At 39.9% G+C, this 19,708-nt stretch overlaps 1 protein-coding gene across 5 annotated transcripts in view; it reads left to right on the top strand.

Annotated features, from left to right (window-relative positions):
• The window catches only part of adgrb3 (adhesion G protein-coupled receptor B3), a 678,053-nt gene that overhangs the window by 492,977 nt on the left and 165,368 nt on the right, over positions 1-19,708 (top strand). For all 5 annotated transcript variants that reach the window (XM_062969068.1, XM_062969070.1, XM_062969067.1 and 2 more), the window contains 3 exons: positions 14,602-14,728; positions 16,281-16,384; positions 19,083-19,185. In XM_062969068.1, coding sequence (XP_062825138.1) covers positions 14,602-14,728; positions 16,281-16,384; positions 19,083-19,185 — 334 coding nt within the window. The remainder of the gene's footprint in view (positions 1-14,601; positions 14,729-16,280; positions 16,385-19,082; positions 19,186-19,708) is intronic.

Raw genomic sequence — 19,708 nt, 5'->3', positions numbered from 1 at the left:
GTTTGTCTTTGGGCAGATTTAGCCTGAAGGACAACACCAATATCTGAAGCTTATCTTTTCAGGAGAGCACCATTTGGATCACATAATGCTAGATCAAGAGCCACATTTGAATGTTGGGCTGTGTTGTGGAAATCGGGGTTCTAATGCAGTCTGGCATGGGCATGTCACCCTCGCTCTGAACAAACCTTTCTCAGAGAAGCATCCCATAATAGGTTCATCTTACGGTTGCCAAACAATTTGAAGGCATACAATAACAATCCTGGATCACAGATCATTGTTTCTATCAATTTTTTGTTGTTGGGAGATTATCAAGGCAATAAGCGTTTATGCTTCTGGAAATTTGAAAGGCAGTCATTTAATGGTATGATAGATTGCTTTCTTACAGTTCTGCATACATTGCCGCTAAATCCTCTGATTGATGTTTTGAACTAAGTGTAGCCATCAATACTAATAATAAAAAATTGCATGCATGTTTAGGTATGGTAGGAGGTTTCATAGAGATGAGAGTGAGCTTTGAAACACTGCAATTCATATCCATCTCAGTCTGTCCACTTCAATCAACATATTGTAGGTTTCATTCCAACTCCAGCCATTTTTTTATCTTGGGTTTTTTTGTTTTGTTTTGATGTAGCAGGAAATATTTTAACAGAATTGCATACATTAGATCAAAAATCCCTCCAGAGGAAGTGGGAGGACAGAAATTCACTGCGTTAAAAATTACCTCATTTGAGATTCCTTCATGATTTTTATAGCTTGTCAAGAATGTCTTTATGATTGTACTGTATATATTATGTGTATCTGAATTCAACTATCTGAGTGGAGTTAGGATGAGACATATGAAGAGGTTCACAAAGGTGGAATATCCTCTTTAAAATATTTCTAGTCAGAGTCAGAAGCATTAAGCTATATTGGAGATGGGGAAAGGTGCTGGGGGAGGGCTGTCAACTAGCTGCTACTCAGTAAGTAGAAATTAGGGGTCTCTATGTGGTCCCTGCATATTGAACTACATTTTCTGTCAAATTTGTTGTATAACATGATGTTTTGGTGCTTAATTTGTAAAATCATAACCTAAATGTTTAATAGGCTTTTCCTTAATCCCTCCTTATTATCCAAGATATTCGCTTATCCAAGCTTCTGCCGGCCCGTTTAGCTTGGATAAGTGAGACTCTACTGTATTGCTTTTGGTATTGCTACACATCCCATACTCCTTAAATTGACTGATTAATTTAATGAACAGGTATTCTATCTAACTCTTGCATAGAAATGTATAAGTGAACTAGATCTTCATTGTGTAAAAAACACCTCATTGGCATTTAGTACTTTAAAGATTTAAGGTTATAAAAAAACCCCGTAATTACTTATATTAAGAACTATAACAGATATTTTCTGATATTTTCACATACTTATGTTTTACACTAAATCAGCCCATTTGGTCCATATGACCTACTGCTATTGATACTGGCAACAACTTTCAGAATCTTAGGCAGGTTTACTTTTCACAATCCTCCTTGGGAATTGAACCTTGGACCTTCTGCATGTAAAACATGTAGTTTACCACTGAACTGCAGTCTTTTCTTCTTCCCTTGTGGCACTGGATGCTTTTGTCACTGACAGTTCAGTCTCATAAGCCTACAACTCAGACAAAATGTTGAGTACAGTGGCACTTTCGTTCAAGTATGTATTTGTTCATTATGTTTTATTCCACTTTTCTCCCTGTACGGACCCAAGGCATGAATAAAAGTGCTTAGCATGATTCTGCAGATTGACTCATAGTTACTAAGCTCAAATTAGTGTTGGGAGTTAACTTCATATTTTTCAACAGTAAAGAGGAGTGTGTGCAATGGAACAAAAAACTGAAAGCTGCAGACCTCAAACATTTTGTTAAGGAGAAGATTTTGACAAAATTATCTGAGGCAGTTCTACTTCCCCTGCAGAAATGAGTTGACTTGGTATGTGAATTTCACTTCAGTGCTTGCAGTGAGACAGTGTTCACTACCATATTTAGGAGCCGCTGGTGGCGCAATGGGTTAAACCCTTGTGCAGGCAGAACTGCTGACCGAAAGGTCGACAGTTCAAATATGGGGAGTGGGGTGAGCTCCTGTCTGTCAGCTCCAGCTTCCCATGTGGAGACATGAGAGAAGCCTCCCACAGGATGGTAAAACATCAAACATTCAAGCGTCCCCTGATCAACGTCCTTGTAGATGGCCAATTCTCTCACACCAGAAGTAACTTGCAGTTTCTCAATTTGCTACTGAAACAAAAAAAAAACATATCTGGGGAAAGTATGTTATTTTAGTCATAGGACACACTCAATCCTGCCCTCCAATATCGTAGGCTGGCCAGTGAGCTCAAAGGAAGTGAGCAAGTACCTGCCACTTCTGGTAGTGCCTCCCCAAAATCTGTAACTAGAAAGGATTTTGAAAAAATTATTTTTATTAGTATTTAGCATTAATAGTATATTAACCAACACTCCCCTTTCCCCTGTAAAAATCATTAACAGTATATGAATTTGCCTCATATATCAGTAATCACCTCAATTGAACTAATATATCTATTGCGTACTCTTTCTAATGTGCATTGTTACAGTTTTGAAAAATAGGACTGCTGAGGACAGGAATGATCATTGAACACTGTTATGCAGAGCAAATCAATAAGGCACAGGGGTGTATATCTGAGTTATGTAAGGCAATAACAGCATATACTTCTGGGAAATACTAAAGGAAAAGATTGTCTCGCTTTATCTATGACTGGCCTTGCCAAGCACTTTCTACCAATTTGGGATTAAGCGGGCATACACCCAAGCTTTGAGTACACTTCATTGTAGACAAAAAAGGTGCATACTGTTTACAGGCAAAGGCCTTGTTCTGCAATTTCCTATCACTACCAATGTGTTCACTCAGAAAACTAAATTTTTTTTAAATGCAATAGCAGCTCAAGATGCATAGGGAATATGTTTCACATGCCATAGATCCTATGCATTGTGCCCATCTATTTATAATGTATGTCTGTGTTTCAAGTATAAAAGGATCAACTTATCTACTCTGCCAAATTTTATAATTATCCATGGTAGGGTTTTAATGGCATTGGTGAAAATTAATAGCAGCAGATTTTCACCAGTCATTAATTGGCAAATCCAGAATCGTTAACTTTCAGGAAAAGTTTTTGAATTTTCTTTTTTAGATATCCTGAAATAAGCACATGACTACAGAATGTGATGAGTGAAGGCCAACAAATTACAGAAAGATCCATCAATATATCAATCGATAAGTCAAAGGTTAAATTAAGAAAAGTATATCGGCCCTGAAATGAACCTAAATTGAAGACTGAGTTTGGAAAGGTTGTGCCTATTTTTAAAATTTTCAGCATGCTTTCATTAAACATTGTTTGCTTTATCATGCAAAGAATGCAATCCTTAAGCCAGTGGGACTGTTTGAGCAACATAGAAAAAAAAATTTAAATGTTACCCCTTCATAGATAATAAACTCACTAGTGTATAGTATTGCAGCCTAATACTCGTACTAAAGATCTTTTGGAATTCAGTACTGTATGCTTTTGGTTTCAGCCTGCTTGTCTGCAGTGAGGTGCCAGTGGTGCATTCAAGATTGCAATTCCAGTGTAGATCAGGTGCCCCTTGAATTCCTTTAGCATCTTTGTTAGATGTATATGCTTGAGTCCTAATCTTTTCTTCCATTAATAGAAGACGCTTGCATTCAAAAAAGGAGAATCATTCTAATGGAAGAATATGTTCCACAAGCACAGTACTCTTTCTGTGAAAAGAAAATGCTTTTTTTCATGGGGTGAGAATGTTAGGATTCAAGCCAAACGCAGCATGACTGAATGATGGGATTTTTTTTCTCCTCTCTTTCAAAACATGCCTAGAAGTGAGAGGAGAGTTTTAATCTGGGAACATATAAACATCAGAAAAGATCAAATAATGTGGGTTACAGTCTGAAGAATGTTACGAAACTTGAGTGTAGCAAGGTATCATTTTGAACATTATGGACTATCCAGCTGAGCAAACATGTTAATTAATATATAAAATATCATCTGCATCTCCACATCTGTAATTTTTCATACTTTGGATTTGGCAAAGTCTCTACATTTGCCCTGTAACTGAATAATTTTTGTTAGTATTTTGTGGTTCCTTATAGGACAGATTTCCTGTCATCTGTCCTTGACCTCCCTATAGTTTCATGCCCTGAGTTGGGGGTGGTGGTGTTTTAAACCATAGTAATCTGGGTCAGATTAGAGGGGCAACTGTATCTTAAGAAAAAGGAACATTTTGCCCAAACTATGCCAAATCATTGCTAAAACCTTTTTAAAAATAGGACAAGATGAATAGTGTGGTATTATATAGTATATTAATCCTATTCTGGGCACAGAGTTAATTTTGACTGATAAGAAATATGCAGATTTATTTTAGTGGATGAATACTTTGGTAATTGGGGTGGGAGAAGTAAAGACGGGGATTTGTATTGCAAACCTTAGGGACAAACTGTTTGATCTGCCATACTTCAGTGCCTCCTGAAAGAGACAATGCTTCAGATAAAAAGAATAAGCTCTTCCAAGGTAGATGAACATAGGTGTGTTTTCATTTAATGGACATATTGGAACTGGCTGATGTGTCAGAAATTTTGGATGTAATTAACAAAAGGATCAACCAGAATGTGGTTAAAAGGTTTGAAATTTACTTTACACTATTATCTCAAAGAGAATTTTACAACATAATGTGTCATTGGTACATGAAACCAGAGAGACTGTCTGAGATTTATAAGGAAATTCCTAATACATGTTGGAAATATGAAAAACAAGAAGGTACTTGTATCATATGGGTTGCTTTGTAAATATAAATAATAAAAAATAATAAACTTTATTCTTATACCCCGCCACCATCTCCCACATGGGACTCGGGGCAGCTTACATATGGGACAAAATGCCCATAGACACAAATACAAACAATCCATCAAGCAATAACATTGTTAAAAATAACAAAACAGTTAAACACAAATTCAATAAAACATAAGAATATAAAATGTCAGTGTAACAATACTCAGCGAACCCAGTTGCCATAGTACAATGGGTGTGATCAGGATATACAAGGGCTGGGCATGGGGCAGTGCAAGCAGCATAGATAGGGCCGGGTACTGGATAAAGTGAAGAGAGTAACATATTCTGTGGAACCTAGAGACTGGGCATTTGTGACTAGGGACTAGGCATTGTGACAACTAAAAATATTGGATCCAAACTCATACCCTCAAACAGACATTTTAAATATTAATATTCAATTAGAACCTGAACATTTTCTTCGGGATTGGTAAATGATCAAGTAGAATGGATCCATGGAAGAAAACTACAATATATGACAACAGCTGCAAAAATATTATATGCTCAGATAGGAATGATTTACTATCTACTAAAGACATTTGTTTATTAATACTGAATAATTGATAAATTGCCTATTTTGACTGGAGAAAAATGATCAGTAACCTCTGAGTGACTTTTTGCAGGGAGGGGAAATGAGGATAATTTGATAACAGTTGAGTGTTGAGTCTAATATGAGTGTATTTTCAAGATATAGGGAGACGTGAGATAACAAGATTTTAAAATATATCCCCAGAAAGGATAGTTGGAAGTCACATTTCTTTCTTCATTTTGACTGTTGTAATTTTTGTTTAATATTTAGATAATTTAGGTTTCTTTGTAGATTCGTTGTTAAGTTGGATATCTCTTTTTGTCTGTATTCTGTATGTATAGTATTTGGTAGTTTTTGTTATAAATTATATTCATTTTTATTTTATGTAGATTTTATTTTAAAACAATATTTTAAAAAGCAATAATCTGTCTACAATAGACGCTGTGCCAACTGCCATGCACTGTTAAAGTAAACCCAGAGCACATATAAAGGTAGGTTTTATATCCTGTAAGCACATTGGTGTGCTGTTGCTCAGATAATTAGTAACTGGAATTAGGAATCACCAGTATGAGTAAGGGAGTAATAACCCACTCGGTAATAAACAAAACTTAACCCCCTCCCCATCTTTATATTGGCAAGGAATCATCAGAGGAAAATATTGTGCTAATTGGTGTGCATTATGTGATAAGTGCATTGCTACATGAATAGGTTTTTTTACACTGATGCCTAGCACATTGATAGTAATCATTATTTTTAATTACACAAAACAGTGCTGCAATTGATATGACATTGTACCCCATATTTCCAGTAAGCATGAAAAATCATGTGTGGGCATACTTCGTCACATTGCCTCCTGTATACTGCAGAATAAGGAAAACGTGGCTGCAAGCATATCATGAATAGTCTGGCCATTACAATGTGATCAGTTTTGGTGCCGTTGTCTCAGTGCTACACAAAGTGCTCAGAGGCAACATAATAACCCACCAGGTCTCATTTCAATCTAAAATGTGTATCCCAAATACAGTTGGTTGATTGTTCTAAGTAGAGATTTAACAGAACAGAGGAGTGCATATCCAGCAGGAGAATGAAATAATAGAAAATGTAAATGTGGATGAAAACATAAAGATGAAGAAGTCCCATTCTGAGTGTTTGTGGAGGGGGGGGGGAGCTGTTGTTTATTCATTCAGTCACTTCATAACCTCCTGGACCGGCCCACGCCAGAGTTCCCTGTCGACCGTCACCACCCCCAGTTCCTTCAAGGTCAAGCCAGTCACTTCAAGGATACCATCCATCCACTTTGCCCTTGGTCAGCCCCTCTTCCTTTTTCCTTCCATTTTCACCAGCATCATCATCTTCTCCAAGCTTTCCTTTCTTCTCATTATGTGGGCAAAGTACTTCATCTTTGCTGCTAATATCCTTCCCTCCAGTGAGCAGTCAGGCTTTATTTTCTGGAGTATTGACTGGTTTGACCTACTTGCAGTCCAAGGCACTCTCAGAATTTTCCTCCAACACCATAGTTCAAAAGCGTCTCTTTTCCAGACACTGGAGACAAGAATGTTTTTTATTAGGAGAAAACAAACAGAGTAAGTTCAGAAAATGAAAGGAGTTGTTGCTATTTTAACATGTTGTCATAAGCATAATGTGTAGCACACAATTCCTTATACAGATCCCTTCCTTAAGATCTCATTTTCATTCTAGTAACTACTTAAATGTTGAGATTTAAAAGTAGCTTTAGGTGAAATTAATTTACTTGTTACATTTTCCATTTGGGGTGTTTGTCTTTGTTAATCTTATCATTTTCCGGTTGGTATAGCTTAAATTAACTAATTTTGTTAGTACACAGTCTTAGCTATTCTCATTTTATTCAGCAGGTGGGACTAACTTTTTATGTTTTCACAAGTGCACTTAAAAATTGCAAGACTTGCCATGATTTTGTTTTACCATTTTCCAAATGAAAAATTTCTTCTTCAAACTACAATTTATGAGACATAAACAATTGATAATAATTTGCTTGAATATGGGAGGGGTAGAAATATCATTCTTGAGGCATTCAGATATTCACCTTGAAGACCTCAAAAGGGATTCTCAGAGGCTTGGGTCAAATGTATTTAGATGGCTGAACTCTTTCAAGAAATCTCCTTTACTTTGCCAGTCTTGTAGAAACTTATAATTGGATTTAGAATTCAACTGACTCTGCAGAGAAACCCTCTTCAGACCTTCAAACTGAATGTGTTAAGATCTAAATGTCTGTTCTCAAAATGTTTCAACAAGACTCATATATAATCCCCAATCTTCGTCATTTTAACATCAGATATTCCAAGAAGGCAAGCAAGAAATGTGTGTGTGTTTATCATCAAGTTATCTATTGACTCATGCGAACCCCATGAATTTCAAAGGACTTTCTTAGGCAAGAAATACTCAGAAGGGATTTGTTACTGCCTATTCAGAAATATTTGAAATGATATTTTAAAAGTGCACTTCAAGTTTGTGAAACCCTATTGAAAAGAATCCTGCACAGACTAAAATCTTTGCAGTTCCACAAATGGCTGTTTTGCATAGAAAACAGATTTTATTCTGAGTGGAAAATAGTATTCACATGCAGAAATAGAAATCCCTATACTGAAAATGCTGTTTTCTGTACAGAAGATGCTGTAATGGAGGATTTGGACTGTGTAAAATTATTAAATGGTTCCATAGAAAACAAGATGTCTGCACAGAAATATTTTCCATGCTAAAAATTATGTACAAAAATTGCTATTTTCTGTGGAACCATTTAAGAATTATACAGTTCCATTTAAGTATTAAAATACTGAATGTTTACTTTCCATTGTGAATCTTATGGACCAAGATGGCATCATTTTAATATTGAATGCAGTAATCTTGCTCTTCATACTGAATAAAGACATTTTTTTACATTATTCGCGTATTCTGGAGCCCCCGGTGGTGCAACGGATTAAACTGCTGAGCTCCTGAACTTGCTGACCAAAACGTTGGTGGTTCAATTCTGGGGAGTGGGGTGAGCTCCTGCTGTTAGCCCCAGCTTCTGCCAACCTAGCAGTTCAAAAACATGCAAATGTGAGTAGATCAATAGGTACCGCTCCGGCAGGAAGGTAACGGTGCTCCATGCAGTTATGCCAGCCACATGACCTTGGAGGTGTCTACGGACAACGCCGGCTCTTCTGCTTAGAAATTGAGATGAGCACCAACTCCCAGAGTCGGACACAACTAGACTTCATGTCAGCGGAAACCTATCTAAGCTGGCTTTGTTTCTGATACCTTTGCAGCATTCTTACTGCTTCAAACCCCTGATAGTAGACCCCATATTTTGTTGTAAACTTGCTGAAGTTCTATACCAAATTTATTTCCTTGATTGCATAGCAGGGCTATTTTCCCGACCACTGCCACACCTATTTCAAAGCCTCTCTTGAAGCAGGAGAAATACGCTGATTTTCCTTGTCTTAGACATGAGGCACAGCAGAAAAGTACAAGGTAGAATTAACCATCAAGCAAAATATACTAGTGTTTAGGGCATCAAGGAAAGGGGGGCTGGGAACCACAGAAATTTTCTATCTCCAAATTTACCATATAGACCATAAAGGAGGCCCTGAAGAAGTGGCTTTGCAAAGAAAACCATGCCACTAAAGTGATCTGTAAATTAGACCTTTGCTTGGCTAAAGTGTTTAACCAAAGCATTGCAGAATAACTCTGCACAGCCAACACTTCTCCTGCTCTGTGCTACCAAGCAAGTTGTTTCTAAAAGGATGACTGTAGGGAGGGGGTGGAAGTGTCCAGTCTACCATAGCAGAGAGAAAAATTACACTGAAGACTCCAAGACTTGTCAGCAAAACATTGTCTGTGCCCAAGGAGGTTTGCGGGGGAGTGCCAATACATTGTGTTTCTTAAGTGTAGGATAAAGCAATCTTGCACCCCAGGTTGCATTACCATATATACTCATGTATAAATCAACCTTATGTATAAGTTGAGGATAGGTTTTGGGGCAACAATTGTTGATTTTAATATGACCCATGTATAAGGAGAGAAGAAAACATCAGTGCTGCCTCAAGGGTCCAGCCGCCCTTGACAAACGCTGCTACCCCACCCAGGCAATTGAAAAAGCCAGAAGCAGTGCCATCTTGTAGACAGTAGAAGTGTGGATAATTCTTACAGGTTATCTCGAGGTGGACTAAGCTCTTGCTTTTTGCCACTCTACTTGGAGAAGGGGGTGGCTCCTATCGAAGTTAATGTACAATACTCACATTAATCCATGAATACAATGAAGGTTTTTTTTGTCTTGATTTTTTGACTTATCAGAATGTAGAATCCCTTCTGAAGTTCAAATCACCTCCTTGAGTGATCCACTTCCTTCTGCTTGACCTTGTGAAATGTGCTGCACCCCCAACTACTGCAATATTTAGTAATAATCTGGGTCTCATGTTTAGCAATAGCAGCCATTCAGCAGGACATCCCATCTTTTCTAACCTTATACCAATCGAGGGAGCTCTGCCTTACTTTCCACACAGGAGCATTTTCAAACAGATAATCCCACTGCCTCTGTGTGTTAGGCCCTGTCAGTTTGCCTCAAGCTCCCCTCTTCTTTAATATTTAATCACCTCTGATAAATGTATTTCATTTGTGCTTTAACAGAGTGTCACAACAAGAGAAGATTCACAGGGGGGGGAATAAATGTAACAGGAGAGGTTGATCGATAGCAGAGGTTGCTGGCAACTTGTCCTGCACCCACCTTTCGCTTTAGGTTGAAAAGGAGAGGCTTCTAATTTGTGCATGAATGTGTGTGTTTAAGATTGGATAAGCTTCATTGGGCAATGAAAGGCTTTGCACTCCAAATGTTAGCCTGAATGGGCAGTTGTGTCAAAGGCCAGTATTACAAGAAGTGGGCATGTTGAAGTGCACAATACAGGCAGTCCCAGAGTTACAAACATCTGACTTACAAATGACTCATAGGGATTGCTGTGAGTTTCCCAGGCTGTATGGCCATGTTCCAGAACCATTCTCTCCTGACGTTTTACCCACATCTATGGCAGGCATCTTCAGAAGTTGTGAGATCTGTTGGAAACTTGGCAAGTGGGGTTGATATATTTGTGGAATGTTCAGGATGGGAGGAAGAATTCTTTGTCTGCTTGAGGCAAGTGTGAATGTTGCAATTGGCCAGATTGATTTGCATTGAATGGCCTGGCTGCTTCCTGCCTGGGGGAATCTTTTGTTGGGAGGTGTTAGCTGGTCTTGATTGTTTCTTGTCTAGAATTCTCTGTCTTCTGAGTGTTGTTCTTTATTTACTATCCTGATTTTAGAGTTTTTAAAATACTGGTAGCCATTTTGTTCATTTTCATGGTTTCCTCCTTTCTGTTGAGATTCTCCACATGCTTGTGGGTTTCAGTGGCTTCTCTGTGTTGTCTGACATGGTGGTTGATAGAGTGATCCAGCTTTTCTGTGTTTCCAAATAATATGATGTGTCCAGGTTGGTTCACCAAGTGCATCGATGACTCATAGTTAAAAACGCGGGCGAGACAACTGGAAGTCATGAGTTCGAGGCCCGCTCGGAGCCTATGTTTGTCTTGTCTTTGTTCTATGTTAAAAAGGCATTGAATGTTTGCCTATATGTGTAATGTGATCCGTCCTGAGTCCCCTTTGAGGTGAGAAGGGCGGAATATAAATGCTGTAAATAAATAAAAATAAATAAGTGAGAGAAATCTACCCCTTGGAAGGGAAATTAACTCCTGAAAGAGTTATCATGGGGAAAAGGTGTCTCACTGAAGCTTTATGACCAATCCTGTTATCCAAAGATCACTCTCTCTATTGTGTGTGTGAGTGAATGTGTGATTCCAGACTATATATGACTGGAGTTACACTTTAAAATGTACCTGTTCCAACTTACATAAAAAATTCAACTCTAGAACAAATCTACAGAATCTATCTTGTTTGTATCTTGGGGCTGTCTTGTATATACAGAAGGGTCCCCTGCTAAGGTTTGCATCTACACCAGACATAAGCAAACTTTGTCTCTCCAGGTGTTTCAGACTTCAACTCTTACAACTCCTAATAGCAAGATGGGAGTCCAAAACACCTGGAGGGCTGAAGTTTGCCCATACCTAATCTAAACTGGTGCACAAAGGCAGAAGGGGGTTGGACTAAATGGCCCAAGGGGCCTCTTCCAATCCTTATTATTATTATTATTATTATTATTATTATTATTATTATTATTATTGACAGAAGGACACTATAACACAGCAAACGAGATATATATGCTGGATTTTGTATCACAAAATCACAAGTTGAACACTTCCCAAGCATTTAGGACTGTGTGATTTTTTAAATTATTATTATTATTATTATTATTAGCAAGATTGAGGCTGTGTGGCCATCTGTCAGGGGGTGCTTTGCTTGTGCCTTTGGTGCACAAAGGTAGAAGGGGGTTGAAATAAATGGCCCAAGGGGTCACTTCCAACCCTCTTTATTATTTTTATTATGATTATGATTATTATTAACATTGAGGCTGTATTTGTTCCTTTTTTTTTTTTACTTCAATATAAGATATGAGCAGTGTGCATGGGAATTTGTTCATAGTTTTTTTAAAAACTGTAGTCCGGCCCTCCAATGGTCTGAGGGACTGTGAACCTGTTAAAAAAGCCTGGGGACCCCTGATCTAGACACTAGACTCCTATTTATGCAGGCCAAAATCCCATTGAAGGTTGCAATCCCTTCGCTTTCCTTTCCCCTCCTGGCCAATTTCCCCTTCTTCTTGAGCAAGTGGGGCGAGGCTTTGCCCTCCAAAGGCAGTCCCAGCGCCCTATCTGCCTAGGGAGCCTGGCACTGGAAAGGCGAAGGCAGGCGAGGGAAGAGGAGGCGCAGATTCACGCGAACCCCTGAAGCCTCGCTCCCGGTTGGGGTTCCAAGAAAGCGACGTCTCCCTTTAAGGCAAATTCTGACCGCGGGAGGGGGGGGGGCTCCCAACCCCCTTGGATCCGCACGAAGAGAGACCCGTCCCTTCTTCTTCCCACGCGAGGAAAGCAGCGCGGGTGGCTTGACTTCCTTTCCATTGTTCTGTCGGAGGAGGCGCAGGCGGGCTTTGGGAAAGGCGGAGGGAGAGATTAGAGGCGGCGGCGGGGCGGGGGGGGGGGCGTGTATGTTTCACAGCGAAAGGATGAGAAAACCCCTGGTGAAACCCCCTCCCCGCCCACTCTCACACGTTGCACACAGGGAGGGAGGAAGGAAGGAGGCTTGGAGGGCGGCTTTGGAAAGAAAGAGGAGAGAGTTGGAGGAGAAGAGTTCAGGTAAAAGCGTGGCTTGGGGGTCAAATTGCAGCTCAGGCAACAACAACAAAGGAGGAAGGAGCTCAGGGGGAAAAGAGTTGGACCTCAGGCAACAAAAAGAAGGAAGATGTGTTGTCGAAGGCTTTCATGGCCGAAATCACTGAGTTGTTGTGAGTTTTCCGGGCTGTATGGCCATGTTCCAGAAGCAGCATTCTCTCCTGAAATTTTGTCCACATCTATGGCAGGTATCCTCAGAGGTTGTGAGGTCTGTTGGAAACTAAGCAAGAGAGGTATATTAGAAACTAGACCACCTGGACACAGCCTATTATTTGAGGACATAGAAATGCTGGACCACTCCACAACCGCCATGTCGGGCTATACAGAGAAGTCACTGAAATCCACAAGCATGTGGACAATTACAACAGAAAGGAGGAAACCATGAAAATGAACAAAATCTGGCTACTAGTATTTTTTTTTAAAAAAAAATTACAATCAGGACAGTAAATAAAGAACAACACCCTGAAATAGGGGAATTCCAGACCTGCAACAATCAGGGCCAGCTAACACCTCCCAACAAAGGTTTCCTCCAGGCAGGAAGCAGCCAGGCTTTGATGCTGCAAGGCTTTTCAATGCTAATAAAGGTGATTAATTACAACATTAACACTTGAGGTTTTTTTTTCTTCCGCCCTGGACCTTCCACAAATATATCAACCTCACGTGCCTAGTTTCCAATATACATCACAACCTCTGAGGAAGCCTGCCATGGATGTGGGCGAAACGTCAGGAGAAAATGCTTCTGGAACATGGCCATACAGCTCGGAAAACTCTCAGCAACCCAAAAAGGAGGAAGACTTTGGAGCTCAAGCAAAAAGGCGGGGAGGTGGGGGAAGCGCAGGCAAAAACTGGGAAGATTTGGATCTTAGGAGACCCAAAAGGGAGTGGACTAACAGGCCAAAAAAAGAGAAAGAGTTGGAGCTCAAGCAACAAAAAGGGGGAGGGGGAGGAAGGACTGCTGGAGGAGGAAGCGCCCTCTTTGCTGCTTCTGCTGCTGGTTTCCAGGGTGAAATCCGCAAGGGCTGAGCCCGAAAAGTCCCCCAAGAGGAACAGCCCGCCTCCTCCTCCTCCTCTGTGTGTGTGTGTGTGTGTGTGTCCCTCAGTCTCTTCTCCCTCTGGAAAGGACTCTCTTCCGTCGGCGAAGGGGCTCTTGGAGCGCCCTCCGCATTGCATTGCGCCCCTGAGAACGAGAGAAGGAAAGAAAGAGAGAGAGAGAGAAAGAAAGAAAGAGCGGGGGGAGGAGGAGAGAGAGAGCCTGGCGGGTGGAGGAAAAGGAAGGGGGCTTCAAGGCAGGCAGGCAGGCAGGGAGGGAGGGAGGAGGGAGCCACAGAGGTCTTTTGTTTCAACCCTCCCCCCACCAATGAGGGCTTTCCCCCCTTTTGCCGCCATTTCGGAGCAGGGCGCGAGGGAGCTCTGGAGGAGGGGGACCCTGGGCCGCGCTTTCAGCACCTCCAGCGCTGGACAGCTCCCTCTCCTTGCCTGCCTTCCTCTCTCTCCTTGAACAGAAAGGTGTGCCACGAGCTTTTGGCATGGCATAATTCCTTTCCTTCCTTCCTTTCCTTCCTGCCCTTCCTCCCCTCCTTCCTTCCCTCCCTCCTGCATTACTGTACATCTGGAGAGGCATCTAAATTAAGTCCTATTCAACAACAAGTAGAACCGCGTCTGCCCGGGAACCCACAGTAGGCTGGGCTCCCAATTCAAGTGCATGTTGTCTTCTTCGCGGCATCACTGACCGTCAGCCCTAATTATCCCCATTTTCTCTCCTTCTCTCTCTCTCTCTCTCTCTCTCTCTCTTTCCCTCCCTCCCTCCCTCCCTCCTTCCTGCCTCCTCCCCTCCCTCTTTCCTTCCTTCTCTCCTTCTTGCAGGAACGACTCTTTGGGAACCTGGTCCAGCCAAGGATGTAAAACCGTGCTTACCGATGCATCCCATACGAAATGCTTATGTGATCGACTCTCTACCTTCGCCATTTTGGCTCAGCAACCCCGAGAAATAGTAAGTCACAAAGCCAGGAGGGGAGGGGAGGGTCTGGGAAGCAAAGGCTGGGGGTTTTTGAAGGAAGGAAGGAAGGAAGGAAAGGGGGATAAAACATTGGTATTAACTCTGGGAAGATGGTCTGCATCGGGGAATGGCATAGAAGCGTTGCAGGTTGGCTTTTTCTCTTTGATCTGGCTCAGTTGAGGATGGGTTTGGGATTTTGCTCATCCTGAGCAGTTCAAGATGCCCAGAAGTCCTGTTTTCACAGAGAAAACTTAGCGTCCGGAATGTATAATATTGCAGATTTTTCATTTTCAAATACATGTGGGAGGATGTTTCTTACGGTAGTTATTGCTGCTTTTGACACTGGAAGGAAGGAGCTAGCGACTCTGGTTGAAACAGATTGCAGCTCTGCACTGGGCATTTTCAGTATATATGGCATCTGTGCTGTCTATTGGCATCTTATAAGGAAGGAAATCTAATCTGCCTCAAATAAGGAATATATATATATATAATGTAGGAACTCCGAAGTATAATCGCTTGTTGGATAGTTCTTCTTTGTGACTGCCTGTTAAATTGGTTTTCAAGCATAAAGGAAATAGATTTTTAAATGCACATCCAAACAGTGTTTGGTTGAAATAAACCCCAAATCCAGGGCAAGAGAGACCCTTTTTTCTGTGCCTGGATGACAAATCATATCTTGATAAAATGTAATTTATACTGGAGCCTTGAGGCATCTTTTCAGCAGCACACTGTTCAATCCAGCAGCATATCACTGCAAACTTGGAGGTCTAATTGTTTTGTTAGCTTTAGCTTGTACCGTGTACATTTTGGAACAAGAAAAAAAACCTTGATGTGAAATGTGTGCTGGCTTAAGAAGGCATGTTGAGGAGGCTTTGGGGCATATTCAACAGCATGAAAAAAGGTTTTCCTACCTCAAGGTCATTTTTTTTAAATTCCAATAAATATTAAATGCTCGAAGCACCTTTGTTTTAGTGGTCCCGTCTTTCAAGTAATGAATGAATTTTATTTTATTTTTATTTTGTTTTAAAATTACCTGAATAAAAGACACATGGAACATTTATGCTGGTATTAAGACAAAGTTGTTGTAAAGTCAGAAAGTTTAGTTTTTGATTTTGGCTAAAGAAATTGGATGGCATTTTCTTTGTCAGAATAAACCAAATTTTATTGGTTTAGCACTGCTTTCTAAATATTTCTAGCTATCAAAGAGGTAAATCTATTTTTTATTTTATTGTGTTTATTTTGTAAGCTAAGGAGCTCTTTAAGGTCAATAAGACTTCACTAATCTTCACTATTCTTTTTATCTTATTTTTTGCCTTGTTTTTCTGGTGGGATAAAATGACCAACAGAGATAATATCTTGGTATTCTGTAAGTGCCAGGGCCCCTGCAATATTACATGCTCAAAGTGAAGCTAAAGAAAGGTGAAGTGATGGCTTATGGGCAGGTAGCTGTTCTAACCAAGTTAGATGTGTATTTCATTGGTTTTGGTTTTGTTTGTGAGTTGCTGGAATGTGGTTTGATCTGATAGATATTTCTTACGATCCACAGATCATGGAATCAGCTGGTACTCCTTCAGTCACCCTTATAGTAGGCAGTGGCCTTTCATGTTTGGCTTTGATCACCCTAGCAGTTGTCTATGCAGCACTATGGAGGTAGGTAATTGATGAGCAGTTTTTAAAGAAACCTACCATGATTTTGAGCTGGGAAGAGGGGAAGAACAAAAAAGCTTGTCCTTTTAAAATAATTTGAGAACACCCTTGCTGTGAAGAAGTTGTCAACCAGATCATGGAATCTGGGAACATTTCTGATTAGGATCACAGACTTTCCGTTCTTACTTGGGTGCCCCCCTCCCTCCCAACCCCCCCCCCCCCCACTTTCTCATCTTTGGCATCCATGATATTTGATCTTGTGAAGTAATTAGCATGAAGACTGGAGTTCCTCCCACTTCCAAAGACTCCTTCTTCCATTTATGTTGGAGAAGCATGTGTGGACCTTCCTTTTCAGTTCAGAAGCATATACCCATAAGAGATCTTGATATCCAACATGGCACATTATGGAGTTCTGATTTGGGGTGACTGTTGTACAATCATACTTTTGATAAGGGATTTCCCCTAAAAAGAAGCAGCTGAGTGACCACACTCCAAAGCCCTCCCACTATTCTCTAACTTGATCCTTGATCCTATTGATTCAGTGGCACAATCAGATGTTTCTCCTGCTCCTCACTCAAAGGGTTCTCAACAACTTTCATCCTGGTTTCACATAACACACTCCTTTGCTTGAAGCCCATGATCTCTAAGTGTTCCCATGGATACTTTTGCACAAAAGAATGTCTTATACACAGTGAGGTTCCTTTGTGAAGATGAAATGTTCACTAATACATGACATTCACATTCTGAGTGCCTCTTCAAGGATTAACATGTAGACACAAAATGAACTGTGTAAACTGGCTTCCAGAAAAAAAGGTCATGTTGGATATCCAACTGAAATGAGCCCAGCCATCACCATTTAGAGCAATGTAATATATAGTCAGTGTAATACAGTGTTTCTCAACCTGTGGGTCCCAAAGTGTTTTGGCCTACAACTCCCAGAAATCCCAGCCAATTTACCAGCTGTTAGCATTTCTGGGCGTTGAAAGTCAAAACATCTGGGGACCCACAGGTTGAGAACCACTGATTTAGAAAGAAAAATTGCATCAAACAATGAATGGAAAGAAGAGATGGTGAGATTGAGGTACCTTCTTCTGTGATATATGAATAAGTAGATACTTCTTTGAATTATTAAAAGTTCCAAAGACAAATAATTACTTCAATACTCATCTTGTTGCATAAGAAAAAAATGCAGAAAGGAATATATTTATATAATCAGATCACATAAACTGTGGACCACATAAATCGCTTCCCATTTACACAGTAAATCTGCACACACACATCCAACCCACACCTCACTGTGAAAACACATCATTACATATTTATCTAAATCAATGCTTTAACAACAACAACTGAAATATTGTAATAAAGATATTACACACTATCTTCTAACCTTATTATTTAGGTAAAAATAAGACCAGGTAAAAATAAGACCAGGCTAAAAATAACCTGTTTGTATTTATCTCCATCAACATTATACTCAATTACTCTGTGTGTGTGTGTGTGTGTGTGCACATGTGCACATTTGTGTTGAAAATTGACAAGTAATGACTGCACTATAATGTGCACTAATGGCAGTAGAGCATAAATATGAAGAAGAGAGAATAAATATGAAATTTCTCAAGTTTAGGGGGGAAATCCTATCTACAATAAAAACAAAATTGGATTTTCAGAGGTCATTTTTCCCCTGGATAATGGTCTATGAGATAAAAATGTGCTTTGTCACATAAGCTACCCTTTTCTTATCATTGTGTTTTATCATCAAGCCATAGTGGCTTCATAATTATGGGGGCACTCCAGTCAGGCATGTCCAGGGCATCCCATAGAAAACCCAATAGAGGTGTAACATTAAAGAGTAGAATGTTTCAGTCTTGGAGGACTATAAGGAAAGGTGGCGTTTCTTTGGGGACTAGATCTGTGTTACGAAGATCTTGTCCACCTGACCCTACTAAACGTTTGTAAAAATGAGTGACAATGCCCTTTCTTGTTATTGCCATTTCCTAAAATACTGGTAGGAGATTGCAGTCACAAAGGCAAATAGATGAAGATGAGAGAGAGCAGTACTGGTGGGAGCAACCAAGTTGGAGTCCTGAATCCCCTTTAGCTCTTCTTCCCTGCTAGTGTGGCAGCAAACTATATGAGATATTAGCAAGGGCCATAGTTTATGACCTCAGCAGCTCAGGAAGCTGTTTCCCCATTTTCGTCTTTTAGATCTCTGTATGACCTTCTGAAACAAGTGAGACTGTTTCTGAGTCAGCTCTTTAACTGAGATGCTTAGCAACATCTGAAAGGGTCTATTTGTTGGCCATCCCTGAAATCTAAGTCAAGTGTGTGTCTTCCATATGTTTTCCATTACAGGTCCCACCTGTAAGCACAGTCCACGGAGAAGAATTATGATATTTGTATCCCACATGAAATACAATGAGGTTTTAGGAATATTCTAAAATATATGAGCTTCATTTTCATTCTTTGTGCAATGCTGTAATTAGCTATTGTTGACACGGACAGAGCAAATTAAAATTGTATGTATAAGTGTGGGTTTTAAGGTTCAGATTAGACTTCTGAAGCCTTTATATGTTCAAAGTGTTACTGAAAACACTAAAGAATGATCAATGTCAGTAATGGCTTGTTTTTAATAAGAATTTCAAAAACTGATATGCCATGCATTTTGAAAGCCTTTCATTGTGTGTTTTTATTTGGACAGGTACATCAGATCTGAGAGGTCAATAATTCTAATTAATTTCTGCCTATCTATTATCTCATCAAATATCCTAATATTGGTTGGACAAACACAGACCCATAATAAGGTATGACTAAACTGTCTTTTGAAATTAATTGCAATCTGTTTTTATATAGCCAAATGCCTTTCTCTTCTTGGCAAAAGAAAGGAAGTTCCTTTGCAGAAATCTGACATCTTCTCTGGTGAAATAAATAAAAGCCAAAGAAATGATTCAACATGTTTCCTAGGAAGTTCATCTTCCCCCATTTGGTATCATTCCCTCTGGATAATTAGTGTGCGTGTATGTTTTTCCTGTAGCAAACTTGTGTAAATTTCAAAGCTAAAGAAGTTCAAAGAAGAGATACATCAAAAGCTCAGATTCTGCCTCATTATGGTTGTTGCAATAGGATTGTGCTACAATGTTTTTGTCTTCTTTATTAGCATACTGACATTGAGTAGGGAAGTATAAAATACTTGGGAGTTAGAGCATTCTGTTACAACATTTGAGGAGACCCTGTCAGGGGACTGCTAAAGTAAACTGGTCATGAGAAAATGTGTCTTCTGTGTATCTATTGATCAGTTATGGTCTATAGTAGATGTTATTTTCTGGC

Source organism: Anolis carolinensis, chromosome 1 (assembly GCF_035594765.1).
Source record: "Anolis carolinensis isolate JA03-04 chromosome 1, rAnoCar3.1.pri, whole genome shotgun sequence".
NCBI lineage: Eukaryota > Metazoa > Chordata > Lepidosauria > Squamata > Dactyloidae > Anolis > Anolis carolinensis.
The sequence above is the reverse complement of the archived record's forward strand: the minus strand, read 5'-3'. Positions and strand labels throughout refer to the sequence as shown.